The following is a 27,521-nucleotide window of genomic DNA, read 5'->3' as shown; positions in this document are numbered from 1 at the left end:
GTGTTAAAGAGATTGTGCTCTCTCCTTTAAACATGGTAACATTGGTTTCTACCTAGTTGACTCATTCAATTTACTTATGACTCCCTAGTAAAGTGGTAATACATGTCCCGGGGCCTGTAAATTAAATGCTACTAGTGGGCCTGCAGCCCTTATTGTGCTACCCACTTAGGCAGCCCTGTAAAACATGCCTCAGCTCGCTATTGCAGCCTGTGTGGAGTTTTAAACTGCCAATTCGACTTCGCAAAATAACCCTTTTGCTAAGCCTAAACCTCCCTTTTTAATACATATATATCACCACCAGGGTAGGCCCTTAACAGCTTGTATGGCACAAGGGTGTGAGGTTTTAAGTTTTTCATGTCCTGGTAGTGAAAAGCTCCCAAATTAGTTTGTGACTTCTGTAAAGCCTACCTCTTCCATAGGATAACATTAGGCTATCTTATTACATTTAATAAATCCTACCCTTTGATTTGGAACAGGTAGCAATTTCATGTTTTGACTCCTGAATTGTAATTTAAAATCCACTTTTTTAAATTGCCAAGTTTCTTATTTTGTGATTTTCAAAATTGTATTTTCCAACTTTAAACTTTCTGAGACCTTCTAGGAGTTTCCAGCTGCCTGAGCGTGTTAATTGCACCATCATCAGGAATGCGTATTTGGCCCAGACAGTGAACAATAGAACCTGGGTGTAGCTGAGAGAGGGCCATCCTGCAAGGATGGGAGGGGCGGAAGTGTTCCCTGCCCCACTTACATTTTAAAGGGCTGCCTCCAGTACGCTCACAAAGGAACTTGATACCAGTATAATATCGCGCTAGACTGCTTGGAGCTGAGGGAAGGAAGGAAATTTCCAGAACCTCAGGATCCAAGTTAAGCCTGAGTGCTCTTGTGCCAAGCTACCAGAGGATTAAGCACAGGTTTATTTAATGACTTTTGCGGTTCACCATGGCAAGGATTGTGGTTGTTGCTTGAGAAGGATTTCCCCCCTCTCAATCAAAAACTCAATTTCTTTTAGGCATCCACTGTGTGGACAAATTCCTTGTATTAACAGAGGCAGTGTTGCCTGCTACAGATTGTTCTTTGTTAGTGTTACACTGCAAATCACCCAGAGTTGAAATTAATAGAATGTCCACTCTCAACTATTGAAAGGACCCTTTTCTCCCAGCCAGAAAAATGTACCATTGTCCGGCCTTGACAGACATTTGAGGGTTGCTCTGCATATAATGATGATAAAGAAATTTCACACCCAGAATGGAAAGGGAATTTCATTCCTGATGCTAGTTTGTAGCTGTATGTGTTTTATCTAGGGACACTGAATTGGGTAATATTTAAGTTTGTTTTCTGTATTTCCTTAATTATTGGAGATCGCCTCCACATTAAATACCATTTGGTTTTAGACAGCATTAGTAAATTCCAGGACAAATGTATCAATGAGTTTAAACAACTTGTATTCCTAATAATAATAATAATGATTATACTATGCTGTAGGAGAAAATATGCTCACATTTTCTTAGACTTTGACCATTATTAATACATTTTTCATACATTTCTGTGTATGCTAATGACTGGTGTCACAAGAAGTTTAGTAGGTTAGATAATGTGAGACCGCTGGAAGTTCAGGTCAGACCAGAATGAGTGAGAGCCTGACAGTTGGTCATGACCCAGTGGATGGCTCTGCGGTATTAAAGCTGATCTTGCAGAGCGAATTTATTATGAGGTGCACTACTGTTTATTTTATACTAGCTAATAACGGCATATTGGTTGGAAGTAAGGCACATGAAAAGATCATGTCGGCTCCTTTAACCTACCCAGATATAAAAGGGAGTAGCATAGTGTTTAGGGGTGTTGAAAAGAGACAGGTGAGTCATTTAGAGCACTCTAGGGTTGAGGGAGATCTGGCTAGTTAGGGAGTAAGAAAACTGCAAGGGAGGTAGAATAGTCAAGAGTATCAGTTAAGTATCAGTGCCTTTTCACGGGCAGAACATTCAAGATAAGGCAGGGGGAGGTCAAGCAAATGGAGAGCCGTGTGGTGGAGGCCAGAGAGGCGAAATAGATATAGCATTTGGAGGGTTGATGACACATGGATGTAAACAGAGGTCAAAGTGGGTGGGATCGGAAGGGCACGACGTGTCCATACTTTATAAAAATGTATTTGTAGCCATTCCCCTACTTTTGCGAAAATACAACTGTCCTGTGACAGTTAATTCCGATAGTTTAAATTCTTCAGCTGAAGTTTTATTCAAGCAGTCTTCTGTGCAATGAAACCGAGAGAGGCGCAGACAGTTAAACTAGCCTTCCTGCCCTAAACACACACAAGTCACTAGTCTCCATTGCACAAACCAAGATTTAATTCTAAGGCTCTCTGGTTACACACAGACCTCTGGAGTGCATTAACTAAGAGTTTTCATAATGTACTATTGTCCATTTCACATTTTAAATACATTTTTCATTTAAGCTGCACTCCATATATGTAGCTACTTGAAGGCGAAAGATTAAAAAAATGACAGGATTTTTTTTTAGCCACACCTTTGACCCCGCCCTCATTGCATACAGAAGTACAGTTCCCATACTTTTTTTTTAATGCAGTTCAACCGATGGATGTAAGAGGCAGAGAGCATTGTTGAGGGTGTGCCAACTTATATGTAGTCTGGGAAGTTATTTAGCGTCAAACTTAAAGGAGGTATTATTATGAACAGAATCAGTGAAAATACAGTGATGTTTCCCAGTATGAGTCAAAGACATGTTGCTGTGCCAGTGCTTTTTACTGCTTTTGTGTTATCGCTCTTTTGTCAACTGCGAGGATCGAAGAAGGCTATTCCCAATGTGCGCTCAGGTGTAGAGTTTGCTTTTTTTCCTGCTGGGTTCGGTGCTGCTGTTGTGTTAGTTTTGTGGGTTGCAAATAAAGATGCCTAACAAAGATGATGGTGAGACATGGGTTGCGAATCTGTGAGGTCTAGCAGATTGCAATTTACCACAATGTGTGCTCTACAGAGTTTACTGTTCTCCAAGTGTTCTTGTTGTAGCTGACATTAAATTGTATATTGCATGGATGGGTACATCAAAAAGGTGGCTGCTATTTTAGTTCTTCATTATAAAGATCTCTTTCTGACACGTATTTTTAATATTGCAGCATCAGCAGTGCCTTGCCGTATTCAGCAGAGTAAAATTCACACGTGTGTTATTGACCGTACTCATAGCCTTCACTAAAAAAGAGGCAAGTACCTTTGGTTCTTTACTGCATGATATTTTATTGTAGATCAAATGTAAGTTTGATTTAAAAAAATAATTTGCGAGTTGGGGTTTTTGACTCTGCTTTTCACCACTGTAAAGATTTGTTTCACGGGGAAAACGTCCAGTGATCTGATTCCTATATTGTTTTGGATGGGGAGTACTTCATTTGATATCGCAGGATTGCATGTGACCATGCAGCAGCTTCGCAGCTTTACTTGATTGAATATCCCTGCTTTCCACTCACTTGCACTCCAATATACATACAGCTCCACTTTCTGTCCTCGTCTGGCAGGAAAGAACAATGATGAGACATGGCAGGCAGAGAAATATTGATAGTCAAACATGGCTGGTCCACCAAAGTTTCATTTATGAATGTTGTCAAAAATAATGTGAACTAGGGCGATCTGCCTTTCTAGTAGTCAGACATGTTCTTCGCGGTTCTCTGTTATTCTATTACAAACCTGATGTGTGAGATTCTCTAATGTTACAGAGGTTACTTCCATCCCAAACAATGGATTTCTGTACTTGGGTACACTCGGAACCACAGTATTTCTTCCTCTGTCTCCTTAATCACAATGTTCACGTTTTCTCTGACACTGGACTATCCTCACCTATTTCCTGGTATAAGTTAGGCGTGTAAATCATAGACCAGCACCTTGCAGAGGACACCAGGCTCTATTACAGCTTCCTTACTCTAGGGCAATGCAGGAGATCTGCTTGTCTCATAATTAACTTAGTTATCCAGAGAAGATAGATGACATTTCCATATTTCCATAATCCTTGTGGGCAAAGTAGCTGGCAACCTGCTAAGGTCACAGACTTTAGTAGTTAAGGTAAGCCACTAAAGTCCAGGAAGTGACGACTGGAAGAGAATTTTTGGGACAAGTGTGCCAACCACTGTGGGTTTAAAGATGGTTTCTTTTGCTACGAGGTAAGCAATAAGCTTCCTTCACAGCCATGAAATCACTCTGTTGTATGTGCACTTCACACAATACTTAACGAAACATACCCCTAACTTCGAGAGAACCACTATTGAACACACTTATCTTTCTAATCAGTCGACTTACCTTTCTAATGCCTTGAATGAAACGCATCCTGGCAGTGGGTACTTAGAACGCGTTTGTCTCCTTTTCCAGATAAGTGCTGTGGTAGAAGCTCAGAAGCTGATGGCCCAAGCAGCGGACCTCCTTTCTGCTATTAACAGCTCATTCCATTATGGCATCCAAGCCAAGAATGACACCACGAAAGGAGGTACTTGCATAATGTTTTTACTGTGTTGTCCTTGTTGCAGCAAATGTTTTTGTCAGAGAAGTGTATCTTCACTTATAAAAAAAAACTGGCTAAAGTCTGTTGTGATGTCATTTAAAATGTATTGCATCTTTTGTTTTTGTTACATTAATATTGAGTTTAGCGATTCGGTTTTGAAGAGCATGGTCGAACAGTGGAGGGACTCAAAAATATTGTAATTATGTGTAATACCTGCCTCTGTAGTCAGAAGATGGCGGTGAATGAGAATGATGTTAATTGTGGCTGCAATGTGAAAGATTTCAGTTTATATTTTTTAGATACTTCTTACCTTTAGATTTTTCACCTATGGATATCCTTCAGATGCTAGAGTGGGCCCAGAAATTCCGCCTACCCACACCGCCCCAGCAATAGCTGTCCAGCATTGTCAGGTGATACCATGCAGCTTCAGCCTCAACTGTCCAGGGTGTGATATCGGGACATAAAAGACATCAAACTGTGTACTGGTGCCTGTTCTTGGTTTTTTGCACCTTGTGGACACAAAACCAGACCTCTCTATTTATACATCACAGCTGCAAATCGTAAACTCTCATCAGCAACTGGGTCAAACTTTTCCTAAAGTGTCAAGGTTTAAAACCAGTCATAGATTCCATAAAAAAAGTCTGTTGGATCTTCATGACATCTGCATGTAGTGTCTTGGATTCAGACAAGTCCATGGTCTGAGACGCCTGCTTCCAAAGGCCACCAGAGAACAGGACAGCTATTGACCAAGGCCCTTAGGCAAGTCTCCTGACAGGGAATGAACTTCAGCAGATCTTCCCTGAAAAAAAACCACACACATCAAAATCACTCTACGAAGGAGAGGACTTCTTCCCCGAGGAAACGGTCCTGCTCCTGTAACTGCTCTCAGACTCTGTAACGTTACCAGATGCTGAACGTTTTCTCGTATTTACATGATGAAAGAAAATGAAGCATGACTTCCTGACTTCATATACCTACCCCAGAGCGATAAAGGTCTTTCAAGATTCTGTGCTGTTTAAAGTCCTTGATCAGCGTAGGGTAGGTATTTGAAGTGCCACTCCTAAGAGCAGGATTACTCCTGCATGTTTTCAGATCCTGGCAACTCTGACGCAAACACCTCCAAAAGGTTCAATGGCGCCACAAATTCAGAAGAAGCTATTGACTACCAAGGTGCAGAGCCCCAGTAGCATTTGCTTCTCTCATCCCTCATCCCAATTTAATCTGTATTTTTAGCGAGAAGGTGTTAACCCTATCTGGCGAGTAGAGGCTGATAGTGTTAAGTATGAATCTATATAATATAACCAGGCTGTTGCATAAGCATAAGATCTTTTAGAGTGTCACATAATTCGAATTGAGTAACAAGCAGTAAAACATAAGTGGGAAGGAGTGTATTGAAAACTAAACCTTGACTTGACGAATTGTATAAGGCTATACTGATTAACTTGTGCATCGATATACAATTTCTTTCCTGCCAGAAATATCACATGGCTGTTTTACTTATTTCCTAGGGGACGTAATGCTCAAGAGGGCAATAGTTGAAGTCTTGTCTTGCAAGCCCTAGGATGGCACAGGCTGGGCTAGTTGGCTTAGTGCAATGACATTGCTATATTTGTAAATGCAATGCAGAATATCCAATTTCCATTTTGCACCTGGTCCATCAACCTCAAACAGTCGTCTAGCCTCCCCGAAGAATTTGTTTCTATGAAACAGTCGCACAGCTGCCCTTAAAGGATCATCTATAGTAACTCTGTTAAAAGCAATTATAGCAACAATGAAAATATATTTCTGTGCTAAACCTCTCAAATCACATTCGTACGAAGGCTCAAACTGGCCTGCCAAGAGATATTAGCTGAGACCAAATTGATGTTCCAGGATGAAACTGTAGGTTTGACTTTAGAAATCTTTCTCTTTAGGTTTTCAAAACAATCATGAATCACTGCACGATGGACAGATAAACTCCTGTTATAAATCTTGTCTTAACCAAAGTTTACTATCGCTCATAAGTTAACCCTGATGAAGGAACATCGGAAACATGTCTTCATTAGATTGAGCGCTGGAAAGCAATGGCCAAAACATAAGTGGGAGAAAGGAAACCCGAACCCCAGAATCTCAGACAGCCCTAAATATTAACTTCAGAGATTTTGCTCCACACAGCACTGATGTATCATGAAAGATCACCTACTTCAACATCAGACCCAGCATTAGTAATAATAGTAAGAACTAGGACCACTCAAAAACTGAGTTCTAAGTCATAGAAAAGTTAAAGGGTTTCCCCCCCCCCCAAGTGATCAAGAAGTAACCTGGGTGGGGGGCGGAGCCGAACCGGCAACCAAGATGGTCGCCCGGGTTCCCGGCTCCGCCGACCTTCTTCCCCTGCCGCCTGATCCCGTCGGCTATCCCGCGCAGCTACGGTGCTCCCGCATGTTGGAAGGGGTGCTGTGATGCTGCGTTCGACTTCGAGAAATGTCCGAGTCCCGAGGACGGAGATAAGGACCCCCGCACGTTATGGCCTGCACAATACCTGAAGCCGGGACCCCGCGTGATGCTGCTGCCGGCCGCAAGTTTAACAACAACGGACATGCAGACCCGGAAGGTGCCGGTCAACCGTTATGGAGGTCAGCCCACCCCCCGAGAGTGTATATCCAGCGCGTGATCAGTGGAGCCTGGGGAACGTGAAATGAGCCGCCCCTCTATGCCGATCTCTCTCCCTCCCCGATCACTGATCGATGGTGACGGGAGCCTGGACGTGCTCTTTGTTTCCCTAACGGAACTTTGTTGGACCCGGGTACCGCTGTCTACATCCCGCACTCCAGCTGATCGGAGCCGGTTGATGCAAAACGTTGCTGTGGCACTTTTTGGATTGGGGGGGCTCGTATTTGACCATCAGTGGGGAGTGAAGATGGCACCCATACTGTGTAATAGTGTGGAGGTCTTGGTGGACTATGCTCCTCTTTATGGCAGGGGCTGGCTGCTCTGGTGCTCGTCTGAGCGGCGCTCATGCTGGGAGTCCCTTTTGGAAGTGGCGCCTCAACGGGTCCTACCTGACCATGGCGGTGGCAGTGTGCACTTAAGACCGAAGGGAGGAGATCGGATACCCCCTGTGTGCTGGAGGGACAAAATCTGGAAAAGCTTGCTACGGGGATGATCCCGATTGCCTGTGGATTGGACAGGTAGCCCGCAGCCGGTATTATCTCTAGGAGACCTTGTTTGTGTGGCCCATACTACAGTTCTCCGTGAAGACGCTGCTGTCGGGTGTGGAGGTGACTCTATTGGTGGCTGAGAGGCGAGTGTGTGTACTTGGGAGACTCCCTGTTCGTTCCAAGTGGACCGCCACAGGGACGTCTGGCTCCCTGGGTGACGGTGGAAGGCTGTCGAGTGTGTCTTATCCTGGGGCATTGTAAGAACTCTGGCTTCTCTTGGACTGGCCTGCGTGCTCAATCTGGTACTTTGACTGCCCGACCCTGCACTACACAGACTGGGATAATTTTATGACTAGGGCCGGGTGGGTATGCGGGAATTGATGGCACTCTGGTTTCCTTTGTTGCTACACGGGGAGATTTCCATCTTAACTGTGTGATTTGAGGAGCTGAGCGGCGACTGCTATCCTGATTATGTTGCGGTCTTCGATGCCTTCGTTACAACTCCGGTGTAATTGAAATGCCATGTGGCGGTGGGGGGCCTGTACTGGGACCCCTCCATACTTCTTTCTTTCTCCTATCGTGAGGCTCTAGTTAATTTCTTTCCTTTCCCCTTTTTCTTCTACTTTAGTGTAGATTATTGTCTCTTTCTCCTTTCTCTTTCTCTTTCTTCTATATTTCGGGTTTTAGACACTGGACGACAGGCACGCTGCTAGGGGGGTAGGCCGTAGCCATATGCAGGGGTGCAGGGTGGGGGGATGGGGGAGGGGTGTTATTGTTTTTCTTCTTCCTTTTTTGTTCCTATGGCCTTCTTTTATTTTTGTTTATACTTGGCTCTTCTTCTCTTTCCTCTTTTCTTCTCCTCTTCCCGGGATCTGCGTGGAGTTACCTCTCCGTACGCTTTTACTATTTCAAATAATGAGGGTGGAAGTTTTTCTAATGCTTTGCGTCACCGCGGTCAGGCACTGTTTCGGTGGGAGAAATGTATTGCTTATTGATTATCCTGATTATGTACTCCAGCGCTAATATCTTGCCTACAGCAATCCTGACTGTGAATATCCTGTCTTACGAATATCCCTTGATTTGTTCTGGTTTAATTGTACTGCATCAGATCCTGCTCTTTCCTTAATTTAAAAGTAAAAAGAAACCTTCTTTAATCCTGTTACCAACATGGTAAGAACGTTCTCCTGAGTTACAACAGAGTATTTGGGGAGCTGACTCCTGTATTCCTATGGCTTACTTGTTTTGATTTGACCGCCTCTGTCCTGATGGCCGACCGTGATGGTTTATATACTCATGACTGTAACTGATTTAAGTAACAATAAAGGTTTTCCAAAAAAAAAAAAAGAAGTAACCAGGAGAGTCTTCGTCTTCTAAGTGGGAGAACCTTCAAGCAACAGGTTGATCATGTCCCTCATCATGTGTTTGGGCTAGGACTGGACCTATCCCATGCTCAGAGACATCTGTTTACACAATGAACTGCTTGGTATAGTCTAGAGCTTTCAGGACTGGGGTAGAGCACATGCCATCCAGAGTGTCAAAAGCCTTTTGGCAGCCCACTGTCCAGTTTACTTTCTTTGGCATCCTTTCGGAGTTAAGTTCTGTGAGGGGAGTCATTATTGGCCCATAGTCAATCACAAACCTCCTATAGTACTAAGTCAAGCCAAGGAATGCCATGACTTGGGTCTGGGTTGTTGGATCTTCCCAGTCCAGAATTGTCTGGATCTTGGGTTGGAGTGGCTGAACCTGGCCTTCAACTACCAGGAGACCCAAGTACACAACCTTTCCTGTTTGCCTTGATAGTGCGGCCTGCACTTCTCAGAGCCTCAAGGACCTTGCCATGGTGGATCAGGTGATCCTGCCAGGTGGAACTGTAGACAGCAATATCATCCAGATAATCTGCACTAACGGATTCCAGCCCAACAAGCACTTTGTTCACCAACTGTTGGAAGGTGGCAGGGTCATTCTATAGTCCAAAGGGTATCACAGTAAACTGGAAGTGCCCATTTTGGGTGGTGAATCCATATTTCTCTTATGCTCCAGGGGTCAGACCTATCTGGCAGTGCCTAGATGTGAGATCAAATGTGCTGAGATATTTGGCTGCCCCTAACCTGTCAATATGTTCAACTGCTCTAGGTATTGGGTGTGCATGAGTTTTTATCACAGCATTGAGGCCAATTTAGGCCACACAAAACCTCATTTCTTTCTTTTCACCCTTAGAGTGAGGTTTGGGGACTAAGACAACTCGGCTGGGTAATCAGCTCTCTGAGGGTTCAGTGACACCCAATTCCAGCATCTTACTGACCTCAGCTTGGATGCTTTCTCTCTGACATTGTCAGACTGCCTGTACATTTTGTTTTTGACTGGTAGGCTGTCACCAGTGTCCACAACATGGGTACACCAGCTGGTCTGACTAGGGGTCAGAGAGAACAGCTCAGCATACTGACTTAGGAATTGCCTGCAGTCGACTTGCTGGTAGGCAGTGAGGGTGTCTGAAAAGACCACTCCATCCACAGACCCATCTTGGGAATTGCTGGAGAGGAGATCAGGGAGAGGCTCACTCTCGTTTTCCTGTCCCTCATCTTTGACCATGAGCAGGTTCATGTCAGGTCTGTCATAATAGGGCTTCAGGCGATTGACATGTATCACCCTTTTGGGGTGTTTGCAACTGCCAAGGTCCACAAGATAGGTGACACCCCCTTTTCTTTCAAGGAAAGAGTAGGGCATCAACATCCCCAATAGGTTCTCCCCAGCTCTCAGTAACGACTCACTCAACCCCCATCATTAACAATCAGAAAAAAGAATAGCTTAAACCTCCTGGTCAAAGATCTTTGTAAGGTAATGGGGTACAACATGGCTCACAACTTCACTAGCTTTCAACCGCCCTGTTAGACCTGGGGATCTCTAGTTGACATTGGCTTGCACCTTTGCCCAAACAAGGACCCTTGCTTCTAGTCAGAGTAAGGGGGCTACCCTCCCAAATAACCCCTGCTCAACCCTGTGGTAGCTTGGCATGAGCAGGAAGGCTTACTTCAGAGACAGTGTGTAAAGCATTTGTGAACACATACAGTAATACAGTGAAAACACTACAGATGGACACAACACAGGTTTTATAAAAATAGGTATTCTTTATATAGACTTAACACAAGACCCAAACGACAAAAATCCACAATACAGTATTAAGAAAATGAATTTAAGATGGTAGAAATAACTCAGTTCACTTTAGATGGTAAATGCGACACGTGTCCTACAAAGTACCTTTGGATGCGTCTCTCAAGATAAACAAAAGGTTTGCAGGGAGAACGATGCGTCGGTTCCTTGCTTTGAGGGAGGCAATGCTCTATTCCTCAGTGCTTGCACAAAGTAGGCGATGCGTCTGTTCCTTACTGGAGAGGATGTGATACGACGATCTCGTGGTGCGTCCCGGTTGCGATGCGACAAGATGGCGCCTTGATGCGATACGACGATGCGAGAATATGGCACCCTTGATGCGATGCGATGACGTGAAGACGATGCGCGCAGGCCTGGCGGCCGTGCGGCGACTCAGTAGCTTTGAAGCCGTGACAGGCCCTGTGACACGCTTCTCCGGTGATGCTACTGTGACCCTTGCAGTTGCAACACACTTCTCCGGTGATGCGACGACACACAGCTGCAACGGAGACCAGCTTCTCCAGTGATACGTTGGCGACCCTTGCGGTGGCGACACGCTTTTCCGATGATGCGAGGGCAACAGCTGCAGATGCAACACGTTTCTTCTCGTTGAGTCGCGCTTCCAGCTCTCAACAACACGCAGGCTTCTGCAGACCGAATTCCCAGCATGGAAATTCAGGGGGAGCTGGTGGTGAAGTCTTGTATCCCTGAGACTTCAGCAGGAGGCAAGCACAGTTCAAGCCCTTGGAGATTCTTCTTCAAGATGATGAAAGTTGCAAATAAAAGTCTTTCTCCTTTCCTTGGCAATAAAGAAACAACTGCAGGCCAACCCTATAAAGCAACACACTGGCACAGGGGAAGTCAAAAACTCCTGCAGATTCTCTGGTTCTTCTCCTTGGCAAAAGGTCCTTCTTGATGTCCAGAAGTTATCTAAAGTTCTGGGGTCTGTGTCCCCCTTTTTATACACACATCTTTTGTCTCTGAAGGCAGAGAGTGCTTGTACCTAGTCCAAACCAGTTCTGGGTGCATTCTGCCAGTGCACAACTTCTTCCTTTGTCAATGTGGGCCAGGGTCATCAGATGCACCACAGTAGGTGGAGCCAGCATTGTGGAAGGCAGGCACAGCCCTATTCAGGCCCAGGTGCTACTCCTCCCACCACTCCCAATGCAGATAGGTCTATTCACATAAATCAATAAGGGGGGAGGGATCACTTGTCCTGCTAACCTGGATTTTTCAGGTAGGTAGTCTGTCCCTTGGTAAAAAACCCTCATGCACGTAAGTAGATTTTTTACGGTAGCGGTATATCTTGGTTCTCCGCTATTTTACTCTCGTGTCTGCATAATCACAGGGTTAGTTGGTATGCAGCCTCCACCAGGAGGTAGTAACCCAAGTTTAAAAGCAGTAGTGTCCAGTGATAAGTGTGAGATTAAGATAACTCGGACAGCCAGATGCCGTTATTTATTGTTCTGGATTCGAGTTAAGGGTAAAAATTCGGTAGATATGCGGAGGGAGAATTATTAGGATTCTCACGCTATCCTTTTTCGTGATATTAAAAGGTCGACATGGTTCAGCCCAATATGCCTAGGTAGGTCGGTGTGCTTTCTTCAGGACCGTGTGGTGAGTGTGTGGTAAAGCGACGTATTAGTCCTTTACTTCTGGGAGGTCAGTCTTGTGCCTGTAAATACAAATGGTGTGGGTAACCTTGGGGAGAGTAGTGGAACATAGACAAGTGTGCTGTATGTATTAAAATGCAACATATAAAAATGGCAATACTTTATCGATCACTACATCTTGCAGACAAACACCACATAAGTGGAGAAGCGTGGCTCAGTGGTTAGAGGCGGCAGACCCGGAAGCTGAGATCGGCCGTGGACCAGGGTTCGATTCCCCGCCTCGGCGGGTCTCGGGCTCAAAAATTCCATGGAGTCGACAATTCTCGCTCCGGTGCCTACTCGACTCACGGGTTCACACTCTGCGACTCTGGGCAATAGCTTGCTTGATCTCCACTACGGCCCCTCGCAGCGGGATGCCTCGCTTTCACCTTGTGGATACCCGGCCAGGATATCTCACAGGGGAATACCAGGACGGGTTCCCTAAGCAAGCGCCTTGGGACCCCTGGGTTAAAGTGCGCTATATAAATCGAAACACATTTACATTTACATTTACTCAGTTGCCTGGTTTTCATCAATGTTTATTCTCGTTTTCTGCGACCAGTTGGCAAATTTCCCTTCTCTTTAACAATATATTTCCACAGACCGGTAATGGTGTGTATACTGTGAGCCTTATTTTCAGTAAAGATAGAAGTAAGCATATGACTGTTTGCTCGTAGTATTAGTACAAGACTGGCTGCCTTAGCGCAAAAATCATGCTGCTCGCTAGTTAGTTACGCAAATCAGTTCAAGCCCTTATGCATATCAAGTTAATTCGTTATTGATGCGCCGGTTAGTACTAGCGTTGCGTAAAAATGATTAACAGCCTTGACCGGATATATATATGCAGCCATTAGAGCTTACTGCTTATTGTCAGTGCTCAAAGGCGGTTTTCAATTTACCCGGACAAAGCGGTCGTCAATATCATTTATTAGCGTTATGCAGTTAAAAGTTAACAAGAAATTGGTGCTGTTCGGTGCTCAAAACGCGCTTGCATTTTTTAAATTGGAGGTGTCTGATTGTTAGCTACGTGCGTGGCTTTCGCTCAAGCATTATTTATAAAGATCCGTTAAAGTACAGTCACACGCATCACCGGAACTTGTCTTACTTTTGACATTGATGCCACGTATCTCTGTGCACTGATTAAGTGCTTCCTCAGGTTGATCGGGGAGTCTTTGGGAGGGGGGCCCTTTTCTAAAAACAAGGGGTAGGGAATTAGTGATGGAGGATGGTACTTATCTGTTAAGACGCCAGACAGGGTTCAGTCCTCGCTGTACCTATAGCTCCTCGCCTCCTGCGCCACTTGTGCTGACTCTGCCGTCCTGGACCTGGTAGGGCTAGTTTGCTTCTTGGGTTGATTATATTACTTTCCCTGCTATGGGAAGTGTAGAGAGACTATGGTATGGGTGATTATTTATTTTACGATGTGCTTTTTGTGTTCCTGTGCAATAATAAAGATTTATAATAAAGATTTATTGACTCTAAAAAATGTTTGTTGTGTTTATTTGCCAAAATATGTTTACCAATTATGAAAGCCTCAGGAATTACAAATCTAATTAGGGTTAATCACAGGGTTTGCTGGGTGATTCTTTAACAGTGTTCAAATGGTCGAGGTGAGCTGGTATTTGCCAAGGTACCCGGTAGTTACATGATGGTATCCTTATTGTTTGTACCTTTCACATGTGTAGTGGCTATGCGGTGGTACTTCAGATGCAAGTTGACAACTTGGTGGGGTGTATATGTTAATTGACGGCAATTGGTATTAGGATGTTGCAAGGGAGTGTAACTTTTTTGGTACCTTTGATTGGGCTCGGTTCACAAGGCAGGTGGATGGTGTAATACGTGTAATAATTACTATTAAGTGTTTACGGTGCAAGGTGCTGGTCATAGTTCTTAGCATGTCCCCCTTGGTCTGTGTGATACTGAGAGGCTGTACGGTCCTTCTTCTATCTGGTCAGGCTAGCCCATGGGATATTGTCTTTGAGTCCTCGTACATCGGTGCCGAGTCTATGGACCCACCTTTGTTCTTTTTCATAAAGGATGCGTTCCGCGTTATGGTCCTTGGTTTTCAGAGTTTCCAGAATTACCCATTGTAGGTCATTCACCGTGTGGCCTTTTTCTAGGTAATGCGTGGCCATCTTGGTCGTTGCTTTTTTGCATTTGACGTTACTGCGATGCTCGCAGATTCTTTGTTTTGCTTTTCTGCACGTCCTGCCTATATAGATCAAGTTACATGGACATGTAATCATGTAAATTACATGACTTGTGTTGCAATTTGTATGGTTCAGCATGGTCCATTTCAACTGCGGTAGGAGCTGTAGTTCTTTTGTGGGTCTGGTTAGTGGGCAGACCGAGCAGGATTCGCACATCTAAAATCCATCTACGCTTCCAATATGCATCGCAATGGGTTATCTCGAGGTGTGGCAATGTCCAATGTCATTGGAGTTGCTATTGGGCTGTCAGTATCATCGAGATCTTCTTCGTCCTCCTCAGATCTCTGATGGTCAGATCCAAATTTGTTGTTGAGGTATACTGGTGCATGGGTGTCTGTTGTATTTCCTTCTCAGCCTTTCCTGACTACCTAGATTTTGGGTAAAGTAACTGTTTACAATTCTCCTGGGCCCACTGTATCATCCAACCCCAAGCCTCACTAAGTTCAGTCAAAAAACAGTATCTGGTCATCCACCATACCTTTCAGGTTCACTGGGAAGATGAGCTTATATTTCAGATCTAGTTGCCGGAACCTCTGCTTCACCCTCCAGGAATGAGCACCACTTGTTCTGAATCACAACCATCTAGTCATTGACAATGAAGTTTCCTTGGTTGTCTATCAACAGTGGCCCATTCCTGCTACTGGATAGTAAGATCACATCTCTGTCATGGTAGCACAATGCATTTGTTCCCACCAAAAACACGCCGGTGGTCGAATGGGCTGCAGGAACCCTGTGAGCTCTTTAAATAATTAATTGTGAGGATACGCCCTCTGCTGCAATCTTTTCCTGATGCCAACTTTCAAGCAAGGACTCCATGTTCTGACCCTCTACTTGTTTAGGCAGGTCTAAAATATGGAAGTTATTACGTTGGGACTGTCTTCCACAGCTTCAGCCCCAGCCTCCAGAGCTCTGCACAAAGAGCAACTGCACCTAGGTCTCCCCTACAGCAGGATCATCCAAAGTTTTGTCCATGACCGTTACACTTACAAGTTGAGATGCAAAACCACTGTGTCAATTGTAATTTTGAAGGCTTTCCGAAATTGTCTGATTACCAACAGGGTGTGGTCTAATTTGCAAACTCTAAAAATGCTTTGTTAGCATCTGTGGAATTACTGTTGTGCAGGTCTTCCTCAGCTCTTAAGGTGCCAGGTTTAAGCAGCCCATGTTTGCCAATTTCCACTCTAATATGTGGAGGCCTTGAGAAATCGGTCGGGGTCACTACATGTCCTTACAGGCCTTCCCTGTGCTCACTGGAACGGATATAAAGGGAGTTCAAGCGGTAGTGTAGGCTGCTAAGGTGCCATGGCGTCAGATCAAAGACTGAGCCAGTCGAGATAAGGGAAGCAAATTTCATTTGACAGAAAAAACATTAAAAAAACAGTGATGTCTAAGCACTGAAGAAAATCAAAACTTTCATCTGTGGTTCTACTTCCAACCCCCAGCAAAGATCCCCACTGTGACTCTGGGCAGGCTTTTAATTTGTTTGGGTGGTGGTCTTGACCTTTTGTATCTGAGGAAAATTCAGCAAGTAAGAAATTAAACACTAAGGGCCTCATTAGGATGCCATCCCATCAGTAAACGGGACCGCCCGCCATAATGGCGGGGGTCCCGTGGGGGGCATTAGGATGTGCCCGCCACAGTGGCCGGCACATCCTGTATTTTTAGTATTGTGGTGGGCGGATCTCTCTGCTCCGCCAGCCACAATACAAAAATTGCTTTGCAGCATTTACATAAACAAAGCGGCAGGCACCGCGCGGTGCCTGCTGCTTTGTTTATGCAAATGTGGGGGGTACCACAGGTACCCCCCGTGTGCAAGCCCCTACCCACCTTCACTCTGGGGGCCCGACATCCTAATGACCCCCTAAGTCTAGCACAAATTAGGGTGCTTCCTGATAGGATGTGCCCACATTGCTCTTCCTCTTGTGAATCACAAGCATGCACATTCACGCAACTGCAGTGCTGAGGCGATAGTGTTGGAGTCATCACGGCTGGGCCAAAGTCAGACTGCGCGAGCACCCACACTAGTGGGAGCTGCGCTCCTGCCTCTGCTAGCATCACAGATTGGGAAGTGGAACCACTTTAAGAAGTAACCATACAGTGTGCAAACAAACTTGTTTTGACTTCAATAACTGTCAGACATTGGCAGCTGAAATAGATAGCATAAAGGCAGCTTTAATTTGCCTACATTATTGTTGTCATTATAGTCCTGGGAGTGTGAATACGGATTGTACACCACATCTTGCAACAGCTTTGCTTTAGTCTTGCAGTACTACCAGTAAGCTGTGGGGAGAAGCTCAAACACGATGCTAGTTGGTTCCCTTCATTTCCACAGGTATAATTGCGTGTCTTTGTATTATCATTTGTAATATTTATACATGATTAAATTACTTTTTATTGTTAAATCAAAACACTAGCTTGGCCATGTTTTATTAATTGTTGTTAAGACGTCCTGAGTGTCTACCCCTCACCATCTCCTGGAGAAAGCTTAGACCTGTCTTCCTCAATACTTTGAGTGTCAAGTTCAAAAGAGATGTACTTGATTTTCAGTTTGGTATGGTTTGTTACGCAGATTTTTTGAGTGCACTATCACCTTGTAGGGTATCTGACACTGAGCAGATAAGGTGTATGACACTGAGCAGGTGTGAATGTAGCCAAACCAAGGGCCTAGTGGGACTACTTGAAAAGCCTGGTGCGGTGTAGGAGAAGGATCGACTGCCAGACCTTGTTTTCCATAACCATGGGATGTGGAGTACGGAGGAGTCTGGAAGGTTTCTGAAAGCAGATGCGATTGTTGGTGTGCTTGGCCTGTACTGTGTAGTGCCTTGAAATTGAGGGCAAGGAGTTTGAATTGTGCTAGTTTGTGTAAGGGGTGACCAGTGGAGCTCCTTAAGGTGTGGAGTGAATTGATGCGAGTGCAGCGTGAAAGACTGAGTGTGATGCCGACTGTTGAGTACAGTATTGGAACTTTTATAGATCCACATGCTTGAATCATTCCCCGTCATTGAGATGCGAGTCCCACGATACCTTAGCAGTACAATGTTAAGCATTGACTAGAAAGGCCCTAGGTCTTTCGGGTTTGTAACATATCTTAGTCATTTAAAAAAAGTGACTAAACAGGTTTCAACCAATCATATTGTCTCGTGCTAGCGAGTCTCCATTGAGCTCTGCTCAGTTATACCTGTTCTCCACTATCCTTAACAATTCCAAACCTTCTGATTTTCCTCAGATATACAGATTATCCTTAAAACCAACTTTTCTGTATTTATTTACGTCAACTCTGGCTTCATCATGTCAGATAAAGAAAAGAAAAGTCTTTCATGGGCTATTCTACCTGTGGAAAGTAAAGGCTTCATTCAGGTGACCCTCATCAGGACTGTATATATTGCCTTTATCCAGCAGATAAGGCCAAAGAATAGACAATATGGCATACTTTTTCTACGAAGACTCTGCGGTACTGTGAGGAACAGCTGCTGATAGTGCTCCAAAACCTTAGGACCAGGAAGGAGCCCGTGTCTGATGACGACAGTGAACACTCTTCAACCTCCTTAGGAAATCACAGAAGAGAGAAAGATCATCTCATTCTCACTTTTCTTTGGAGCAGTCTAAATAAGCTGAAAAAAGACCACTCATGGGTCTTACTGAGGGCACAGTCCTTCAAAATCTCCTCAGGAGTGTGATGTTTCTGTCAGCAAAAGGAGAAAAAACTACTATCTGTCTTCTCAAAAAGACCTGAAAAAGCTAGGTCTGAGCTGCCTACACTACCTCCTAAACTCTCTCACTCCTTCAAGAAACCGTCATCAGCACCATTTACTGACAGAACGTCAACGAAAATCTCGTTGTCTGCTCTTGCGAAGACCTACATGGTGGAGTCTACGGCACCATCTCTGCTTTAAATATACCACTGTCTTTCTCAACAACAACATCCTCGTTAACGGCTCACATACCTAGACCGTCAAGCTGACTCTGACCTCGTCGCTACCGTGGACAGAACACACTGCCCTCTCGACGTCATTTCTGCAATCCTCTGCGACTACATTGACGACAACCCTGTCGATGAGAGAAAAACAGCAAAAACAGGAAAAAATAAAGCAGTTAACTGCTGCACATACCTCTCCAAGCAAGGTGTAACCATTGTTACCAACCCATTTCTTGGATGAAAAAGATTTGGATGAGGAGGAGCCCTTTGGGGTGGCACACAGCCCATCCGAGCTGCACATCAAGTGCCAGGAAGACAACTACAATGAGGGTGAATAAGTGGAGCAAGGATATTATGCCCCTCAAGATCAATATCATCACTAATACCAAGAGGAAATGGTGTGTCTGCCTTCCTCATTAGTTACAGACCTGCACTTCATGCTCTCAGAATATAGAAAGTGTTTTCCACCAACTCAATCTACTATTTTACAAGCTTCCTCACTTGTAAAATCTCCATCTGGGCAGCCATCAACTCCACAGCATGGATCATTGTTACTGCCTACGTCGGTGAGGCATACTTCTCAAACAGCTCTCCTTCAGGACCTAACAACTTCAGATGATGGCAGAGAGAGGGAGCTCCGCAACCCCCACATTTATTTATTTATTTTGAAAGTTTTATAGAGCGCATGGAGTGGGATGATTATCTTTTACCTACACCATCATCCCAGTCGCAAAACCCAGTGGATTACTCACCGGAAGACATTGGGGGATTCCATAACCTGCTAGAAAGAGCAGCAAAGAAGTTTGCCTGACCATGCCCTCTAGCAATAGCAATAAATAAATAAATAGCAATAAATCTAAAGCTATTTTTAAAATTGTTAGAGAGATGTCTAGTCCAGACCGAATTACTTTGGCCATCACTCCCTCTCAGGTCCTGTGTGACGAGTTGAACACCTTCTTTGTTGAAAAAATTAAGGCCATCCAGAACTCTATTTCCACCAGCCACTTGGAATGGAAATCTCATAAGCAATAAAAAAATCCCACAACGATGTCCAACTTCCAAAAGATCGCCCCACATCGACTGGAAGAACTCAGAAACAAGGTTCCGTTTGGTTTCCCCACTGACAATTGTCCTGCTAGGATACAAAAAGAACTGCTCTCTCATTTCCAGGCTACCTTCCTCTCCCTTCTAAACACCGCCCTGGAGCAGGGGGTAGTCCCACTCTCCCTCAAAGAGGCAGTGTTAGTGCCATTACTAAAGAAAGCGGAAGTAGATCCTAGCATCTTGAGCAATTATAGGCCTATCTCGCTCCTTCCGTCCCTGGCCAAATTGCTAGAGGCACATGTGCCTAAACTCCTATATGCCTTCATTGAAGAATCTAATTTTTGGGATTCTCATCAGGCAGGTTTCAGACCATTGCACTCTACAAAATCAGTTATTTTAAGTGTCACGGATGACCTGAAGGAAGGAGAAGACAGGGGGGTGTACACAGGCCTTGGTACTATTAGACCTGTCCGCCGCCTTCGACACCGTGGATCATTCCATCTTAGCGCATAGAATGGCAGCGGCAGGTCTGAGGGGCACAGCTCTGGAGTGGATGCTTTCATTCGTAACGGAACGCTCTCAGTCCGTTAGACTGGCACCCTTCAATTCCTCTCGGGTTAACACCACATGTGGGGTACCTCAACTGTCTTCCCTTTTGCCCCATCTGTTTAATATATATATATATATATATATATATATGTCCTCTGATTCATGCTCTTCAAGAAAGAGGAGTGAAGGTATAGAATTATGCAGATGACATGCAGCTGATCTTCCCGTTTGATGATACAAATGACTCAAAGGGCTTATTTCAACACACTATGCTTTTCATCAAGGAGTGGATGACTCATAATTCTCTCAAACTAAACTCTAATAAAACAGATAATTATCTCCAATAACAGAATAGAACAGTGGACACCAGCACACTGGCCAGGTGCACTGGGTACACCTCCTATACCTAAAAATTCAGTCAAAAGTCTGGGAATGAAGATAAATGCTAGTCTTTCAATTGCAGGAACACATTAGCCTGGTTTCATCCGCATGCATGTATTAATTGAGGACTTTCAAGAAAACCAGGAAAAAAAATTTCCAGGGAGGCAAGCATAGCTATTTTGCTTGCCCTATTAATGTCCAGGCTGGATTATGCCAATTCCATTTATCTTGGACTCCCTGCTAACCAAACTCATAGGCTACAGCTTATGCAAAATCAAGTGGCCAGGTTAGTCTTTCAGCAACTGAGACACTGCCACACTAAACCACTGATGAAGCAGCTACATTGGCTTCCTGTGATACAGCGGTCTATGTTCAAGACTGGTTGTATGGTCTTTAACGCACTACATGAAACAGGCCCCAAGTTCATATCCACTAAGATCTCAAGATACTTGCCTAAACGGGATCTCAGATCAGCTACTATGAACATGTTGACTATTCCAAGATTTAAACGAAAGAGAATGGGTGGCTCGCACTTCTCGGTATTAGGCCCCACACTTTGGAATTCTCTATCAATAGAAATTAGATCAACCTCCAAATATACCAGTTTTAGGAAAAAACTTAAAACATGGTTATTCACCCAAGCTTACTGTTAGAGCTCTGGAGGACAGCTCCCCTCTCCCCATAGCGCCAAGAGACCGTTGTCATACGTTCGCTCTATAAATTCCATAAACATGCCCACTACGCAAAGGAACTACTTTCTGTATAATTTCAACAAGCCTTTTTGGAAAAGTGTAAGAGCTATGCCCATTGTGAAATATGTATGGAATGAGGGATTTAAGGTCATGAAGAATCCGGCCTCTGATTGTGGTTCTGCTGCGCCCGGATGAAAATTACAAAGTTACAGAGGAAGCATGTCTCAGTGGTCACCCAAAGTAATATTCAGTTATCACACAGCAGACCAGCACAGATCTAAAAAACCCTCAGCGCCAAACTTAGCGCCTCTGGACAAAGAAGGTAGATGCCTTTATAATATTGGTGAGCACTTTTCCTCCTTGTCAGCGCTTACTGTAAGGGCGGCAAATTCGCTCGCAGTTCTTGTGCGATATGATCGGAAAATGTGGTCCAATATTACCCCTTCTCTGGACCAGCTCCGGGAGGACATCAAAGCAGAGGCCAAAAAATGTTTACAGGACGGTGAGCGTGCATCTTCATAGGTGATAGATTGTGCCATGGGTATTGCCACTACTGCATTCAGACAACTTAGAGGAGCTGCTGTGTTAAGGAGACAGGACTGGCTCAAAGCTATGTCTTTTAGACCGGAGGTCCAAAACAAGATCTTGGATCTACCCTTAGATGGTGAAGCACTTTTCGGCAAGCATATTGACAAAGCCCTACAGGCCATTAAAACAGACACGGACACAGCGAAGTTATTGGGTACATTTCAGTATTGGAAATTGCCCTTTTGAGATGCTAGGGGAAGAGGACTTCCATCCTATACAGGGGGGTAAAAACAATATTGTCACCCCTCATGTTCATCTGCCTCTCACCAGTTTTGTCCCCAGTACTCACAACGGCAACCATCACAAACAGCCTACAATAGGCCTGCACCAAGAGGCAGAGCAGGATGTCCGGGAAAGGACACTGGCCGACGTCAATGATGGATTACAGGATCCAGCTACTCCCCTTTTCTCCCTTTTTGGGCTAGGAGGAAGAATATCCCTCTATATTTGACGCTGGCAAGATATAACTGCAGACGAATGGGTCTTAAATCTTGCTCAGTACGGCCGTACATTAGAGTTCATACAGACTCCCCCAACAATCACGCTTCCAACCTCCATTCCAAAACATCTACTCTTTCTTAAGTTGGAGGTCAAAACCATGCTCAAACAGGGGTGATAAAAAGTCTCTCTGCTTCACAACCAGGAAAGGGACTCTATTCAAGTTTCTTCTTGGTCCGCAAGAAGTTGAAGGAGTGGTGACAAAATCTGAAAGAGACACGTTAGTGATAAATTCCTTACCTTAGAATATCCCCAGGCGTCAGACTGGATCCGGAAATGTTTGCGTAGCAGTACCCTTGCGCGTCGGTAGGCGTCGTCTGCGGCTCCGCGTTCGGCGTCGTGGGTCCCGCGATGACGTCGTCGGAGTACTTAGACACCGCCTCATCGTGCTGACGTCAGTTCTTTTTTTCCGCGCCAGCAAGCTCAGATCTGGAAAAAGCAGTACTTTAGTCACTTTTTGACTAGACTTCTTGATCCTTTTTGATCATTTTTCTTGAGTCTTGCGACCCCGGACGGTGCCGATAGGGATGCCAGGTTTCAAGCCTTGTGAGGATTGCGACCGAGTGATGTCGGTCACCGACCCTCACCGTCTGTGTCTCCACTGTCTCGGCATCGACCACGATGATAAGACCTGCCCCGACTGCCGGGCCCTGACTTCGAAAGCTAGGCGGGAGCGGTCCTGCAAGCGACTCGAACTCCGGCAGTCGGCCCCGCGCCGCGAGAGGTCCCGGTCCCACCGGAGGTTGAGGGACAGATCGCGGGGTAGGAGACATCACAGCTCCGAGAGTCGACATCACTCCTCCGGGTCGAAGTCGCCGTCAGGTAAGCACAAGAAGTCGAAGAGAGGTCATCGCTCTTCTGACTCCCCCCGACGCTTGCGCAACGCGGCTCGGGATTCGGGTGACACCGCCCACGCGGCTCCGTCAGAGTCGCGAGCATCGCAGCCTGCTCCACACCCTCCGGTCCCTGGGCAGAACGTGACGCCGGGGGAGATCGAGCGCTTCCTCATGGCCATGAGGTCCCTCTCTTCCCCGATGGGCTCCGCGGCGCCTTCCGGCCCAGTGGACCCGTCTGGAGCCCTTAGCGGGTCGGGGGCTTCGGCCCCGACGCCGTCGGGTGCTTCGGCCCTGACGCCGCCGGCGCCTTCAAACCCGGCGCCGCAGGGCCCCACTGGATCCGCTTCGGGATCCGGGTGGTCGCCGGTTGACCTAACGACCTCACCGGCACCGGTCCCTCAGGAGTCACCTCTGGCGCCGTCCTCGGGCGGCGCCGTCCCCGATGCCTCCCTCGCTCCGGTTCCGGCATCGGAACGGCGCCGCTGGGCACCGCTTTCGATGCCGCTTGGGGAGTTTACTTTCTATGAACCGGCCCCATCGTTTGACAACCCTGATTATCAGGGGATGGGTGATGAGGAGTATTGGGAGGGGTCTGAGGACCCTCTAACACGAGAGTGTCAGTCTCAAGAGGACTGGACAGGTGGACTTGGGGATGCCAGTGTCTGGACACCTAACCAGACACTAGCTTTGTCTCGTCTCCTACCGTAGCTACCGAGGAGGGGGCAACCTACAGTGTGGTGTTGATGAGGACAGCCAAGGCCTTGAGCTCCCCGTCGCGGCCGTGAGGACTAACCTCCTCACTGAGGTCCTTAAACCGCAGTAAAGCTCGGCCGAGCCTCTGCTGCCGTTTAATGAGGACTTGACCGACATTCTTTTGGGCACTTGGTCCAGGCCCGCTACGGGTTCGCCCGTAGATAGGAACGTGGCCAGACGCCACCGCCCGGCCCCGGGCGACCCATGTTTCCTGTCCACCCACCCCACCCCGAGTCTGGTCATCCAGGCTTCGAATTCCCAGACCGCATTCCCGTCTGCTCCGCCAGACAGGGAATCCAAGAGGTATGAGCAGTACGGCAAAAAGGTATTCTTATCCCTTAGTCTGAGACTGCGGTCTTCCAACAACGCATACCTCTTGGGCCGCTACACCCACTCTCTGTGGGACACGGTCGCGGAATTGCTGCCAGAGTGTCCGTTGGAGGTACGGGCCAAACTCTGCCAAGCCCTTGTGGAAGGCCGGGATGCAGCAAAATATTCTATTTGGTGTGGGCTGGATACCACCGACTCACTGGGCAGAGCGATGGCAACGACGGTGGCAATTCGTCGCCACGCCTGGTTGAGGTCCGCCAACTTTTCGGCCGATGTCCAGAATACACTAATGGACATGCCGTTTGATGGCCATCGCCTTTTTGGCGACAAGGCAGACCATGCGCTTGAGCGCTTTAAGGACTCCAGGGCTACGGCCAAGTCCTTGGGCCTCTCGGCCCCACGCCAGCAAACGGGTGCCTTTCGCTCCTTTCGTGGCCAAGGAAGGGGCGCCCCCACACGTGCTGCCAGCCACGCACCGCAGACTAACATCCAACGCGGTGGCGGCCGTGGAAATCGCCGTGGAGGCGGTCGGGGACAATGGCGATGCCAGTCCACACCCTCCCCCGCAGCATCCGCCTCAAAACCCTCCTAGTCCGTGCTTTTCGGCCCATGTGACGCCAGTGGGGGACAGGGTTTGCCATCCCCACTCACACTGGCGCACTGTCACATCGGACAGGTGGGTCCTGCAAATCGTCCGAAGGGGCTACTCCCTCCCCTTCGAGACGACCCCTCAAGCCATGCCACCGCAACACCACCGCGTATCGGGGGATCATTTGCGGCTTCTACAGGAGGAAGTTTCGGCCCTCTTGGCCAAGGGGGCCATCAAGCGCATTCCTGGGCCAGAAGTAGGATGTGGTTGCTACTCCCACTACTTTCTGGTACCCAAGAAGGACAAAGGGGGACTATGCCCTATCTTGGACCTACGGAACGTCAACGGCTTCCTCCGGAAGGAGAAGTTCAAAATGCTGACTCTGGCTCAGGTCTTAGCTGCCCTGGACCCAGGAGACTGGATGGTAGTGTTGGACTTGCAGGACGCTTATTTCCACATCCCCGTCCTGGTGGCCCACGGTAGACCACGAGCACTTTCAGTTTACCGTGCTCCCCTTTGGCCTTACCACGGGTGTTCACGAAAGTGATAGCGGTGGTCGCAGCTCATCTGCGCAGGTTAGGGGTTTCAGTCTTCCCCTACCTCGATGACTGGTTGTTGAAGGCGGGCTCGCCCCCAGACAGTCGTCAGCCACCTCCAGACGACGGCAGACCTCTTGCACCGGCTGGGGTTCTCCATCAATGTGCCGAAGTCACACCTTTGCCCCTCTCAGAAGCACCTTTTCATTGGAGCGGTTCTCGACTCTGCGCAGTTTCGGGTTTACCCACCCGAACAGCGGGTTCGGGAGATACAGGCTCTGATTCCGATCTTTCAGCCTTTATCCCGAGTCTCTGTCAGGTTGACGGTGCTACTTCTGGGGCTGATGGCTTCCTGCATCCTTCTGGTGCATCACGCCCGTTGGCGGATGCGGGCTCTGCAGTGGGACCTGAAGTTTCAGTGGGCCCAGCATCAGGGCAACCTGTCCGACCATGTCCTGATCTCGGAGGGCACTGCGAGACAGCTGCAGTGGTGGCTCACGGACCGCGATTGGGTCAGCGGCAGATCCCTCTCCCTTTCCCAACCGGAGCACGTAGTTGTGACGGACACGTCCCTCCAGGGCTAGGGAGGCCACATGGGCGAGGCGGAGATCAGAGGCCTCTGGTCTCCGGCAGAGTCCCGGCTCCATATCAACCTTTTGGAGCTGCGGGCGATTCGTCTAGCACTGAAGGCATTCCTCTCCTCTGTCCGGGGGAGTGTAGTGCAGGTGTTCACGGACAACACCACCGCCATGTGGTACTGCAACAAACAGGGAGGGAGGGGGGTTGTGTACCCTCTGCCAGGAGGCTCTGCCGCCGGTGTATAATGGATCACGAATGGCGTCTGAACTCGGACGTGGCGCAAGGCCTCTTTCAGCAGTGGGGAGAGCCTTTGTTAGATCTATTCGCCACCGAAGAGAACGCGCAATGTCATCAGTTCTGCGCGTTGGAATTTCCAAGGCGGCACTCGCTCGGAGACGCTTTTCGTCGCGAGTGGAGTTGCGGTCTGTTGTACGCCTTTTCGCCTATACCACTTCTGCCCAGAGCGCTGAAGAAGATCAGGCGCGACCGGACACAAGTCATCCTTGTGGCTCCGGACTGGGCACGAAGGTACTGGTATCCCGAGCTACTCAGTATGTCAGTCGATACCCCGGTTCGTCTGCCTCTTCAGGAGGACCTCTTGTCGCAGCAGCAGGGGACGGTCCTCCACCCGAACCTGTCCAGTCTCCACCTCCATGCTTGGAGATTGAGCGGCGACAGTTGAGGCCATTTGACTTGCCTCCTGAAGTCTGTAACCTCATTCTGGCAGCCAGGCGTCCCCCCACAAAGTCGGTATACGCCTGCAGGTGGAACAGATTTGTAGCATGGTGCACAGCAAAGGCTGTGGATCCTCTCTCTGCCCCTCTCTCTGAGGTTCTTCTCTTCCTTCTTTCTCTTGCCCTGCAGGGCTCTGCTCTGGGCATTATCAAGGGCTATCTCTCTGCCCTTTCAGCCTTCCTAAGGCTGCCTGATCAACCATCTTTGTTCAAGTCCCCTATTGTAAATCGATTCCTGAAATGCATCACACACACGTTTCCACCTGTTCCCTTCGTGATGCCTCAGTGGGACTTGAACCTGGTTCTTACTTTTCTGATGTGCGCTCCCTTTGAGCCACTTCACAACTGTCCTCTCCGCCTTCTTACTCTGAAAACTGCTTTCCTGGTTGCCATCACCTCTGCCAGGAGAGTGAGTGAGCTCCACGCTCTTTCATCCAAACCTCCTTTCCTTTCTGTCCATCCGGACAAGGTTGTGTTGCGGACTAGACCCTCTTTCCTGCCCAAGGTAGTCACACCCTTCCACATCGGGCAGTCCATCACCTTGCCCACCTTCTTTCCGCCTCCGCATCCCTCAAAGGAGGAGGATCAGCTCCACCGTCTGGACCCAAAACGTGCGCTTTCATTCTATTTGGATCGCACACGCCAGTTCCGGGTGGATGACCAACTCTTTGTTAGTTACGTGGGCGCTAAGAAAGGACGGGCAATGCTCAAACGGACCATCTCTCGTGGATCGTGTTGTGCATCCAAGCGTGCTACTCTTTGGCTAAAAAGGAATCTCCTGTTTGGCTGAGGGCCCATTCCACTCAGGCCACGGCGACTACTACTGCCCTGGGCCGAGGAGTCCCCTTGCAGGACA

At 47.2% G+C, this 27,521-nt stretch overlaps 1 protein-coding gene across 3 annotated transcripts in view; it reads left to right on the top strand.

Moving 5' to 3' along the window:
• NAA35 (N-alpha-acetyltransferase 35, NatC auxiliary subunit) overlaps window positions 1-27,521 on the top strand; it is a 485,576-nt gene that overhangs the window by 224,345 nt on the left and 233,710 nt on the right. For all 3 annotated transcript variants that reach the window (XM_086961291.1, XM_086961289.1, XM_086961290.1), the window contains 2 exons: window positions 3,125-3,208; window positions 4,362-4,476. In XM_086961291.1, coding sequence (XP_086817417.1) covers window positions 3,125-3,208; window positions 4,362-4,476 — 199 coding nt within the window. The remainder of the gene's footprint in view (window positions 1-3,124; window positions 3,209-4,361; window positions 4,477-27,521) is intronic.

The sequence above is a fragment of the Lissotriton vulgaris genome, chromosome 3_1 (genome assembly GCF_964263255.1).
Source record: "Lissotriton vulgaris chromosome 3_1, aLisVul1.2, whole genome shotgun sequence".
Classification (NCBI taxonomy): domain Eukaryota; kingdom Metazoa; phylum Chordata; class Amphibia; order Caudata; family Salamandridae; genus Lissotriton; species Lissotriton vulgaris.
This window is presented reverse-complemented; position numbering and strand designations above follow the sequence as displayed.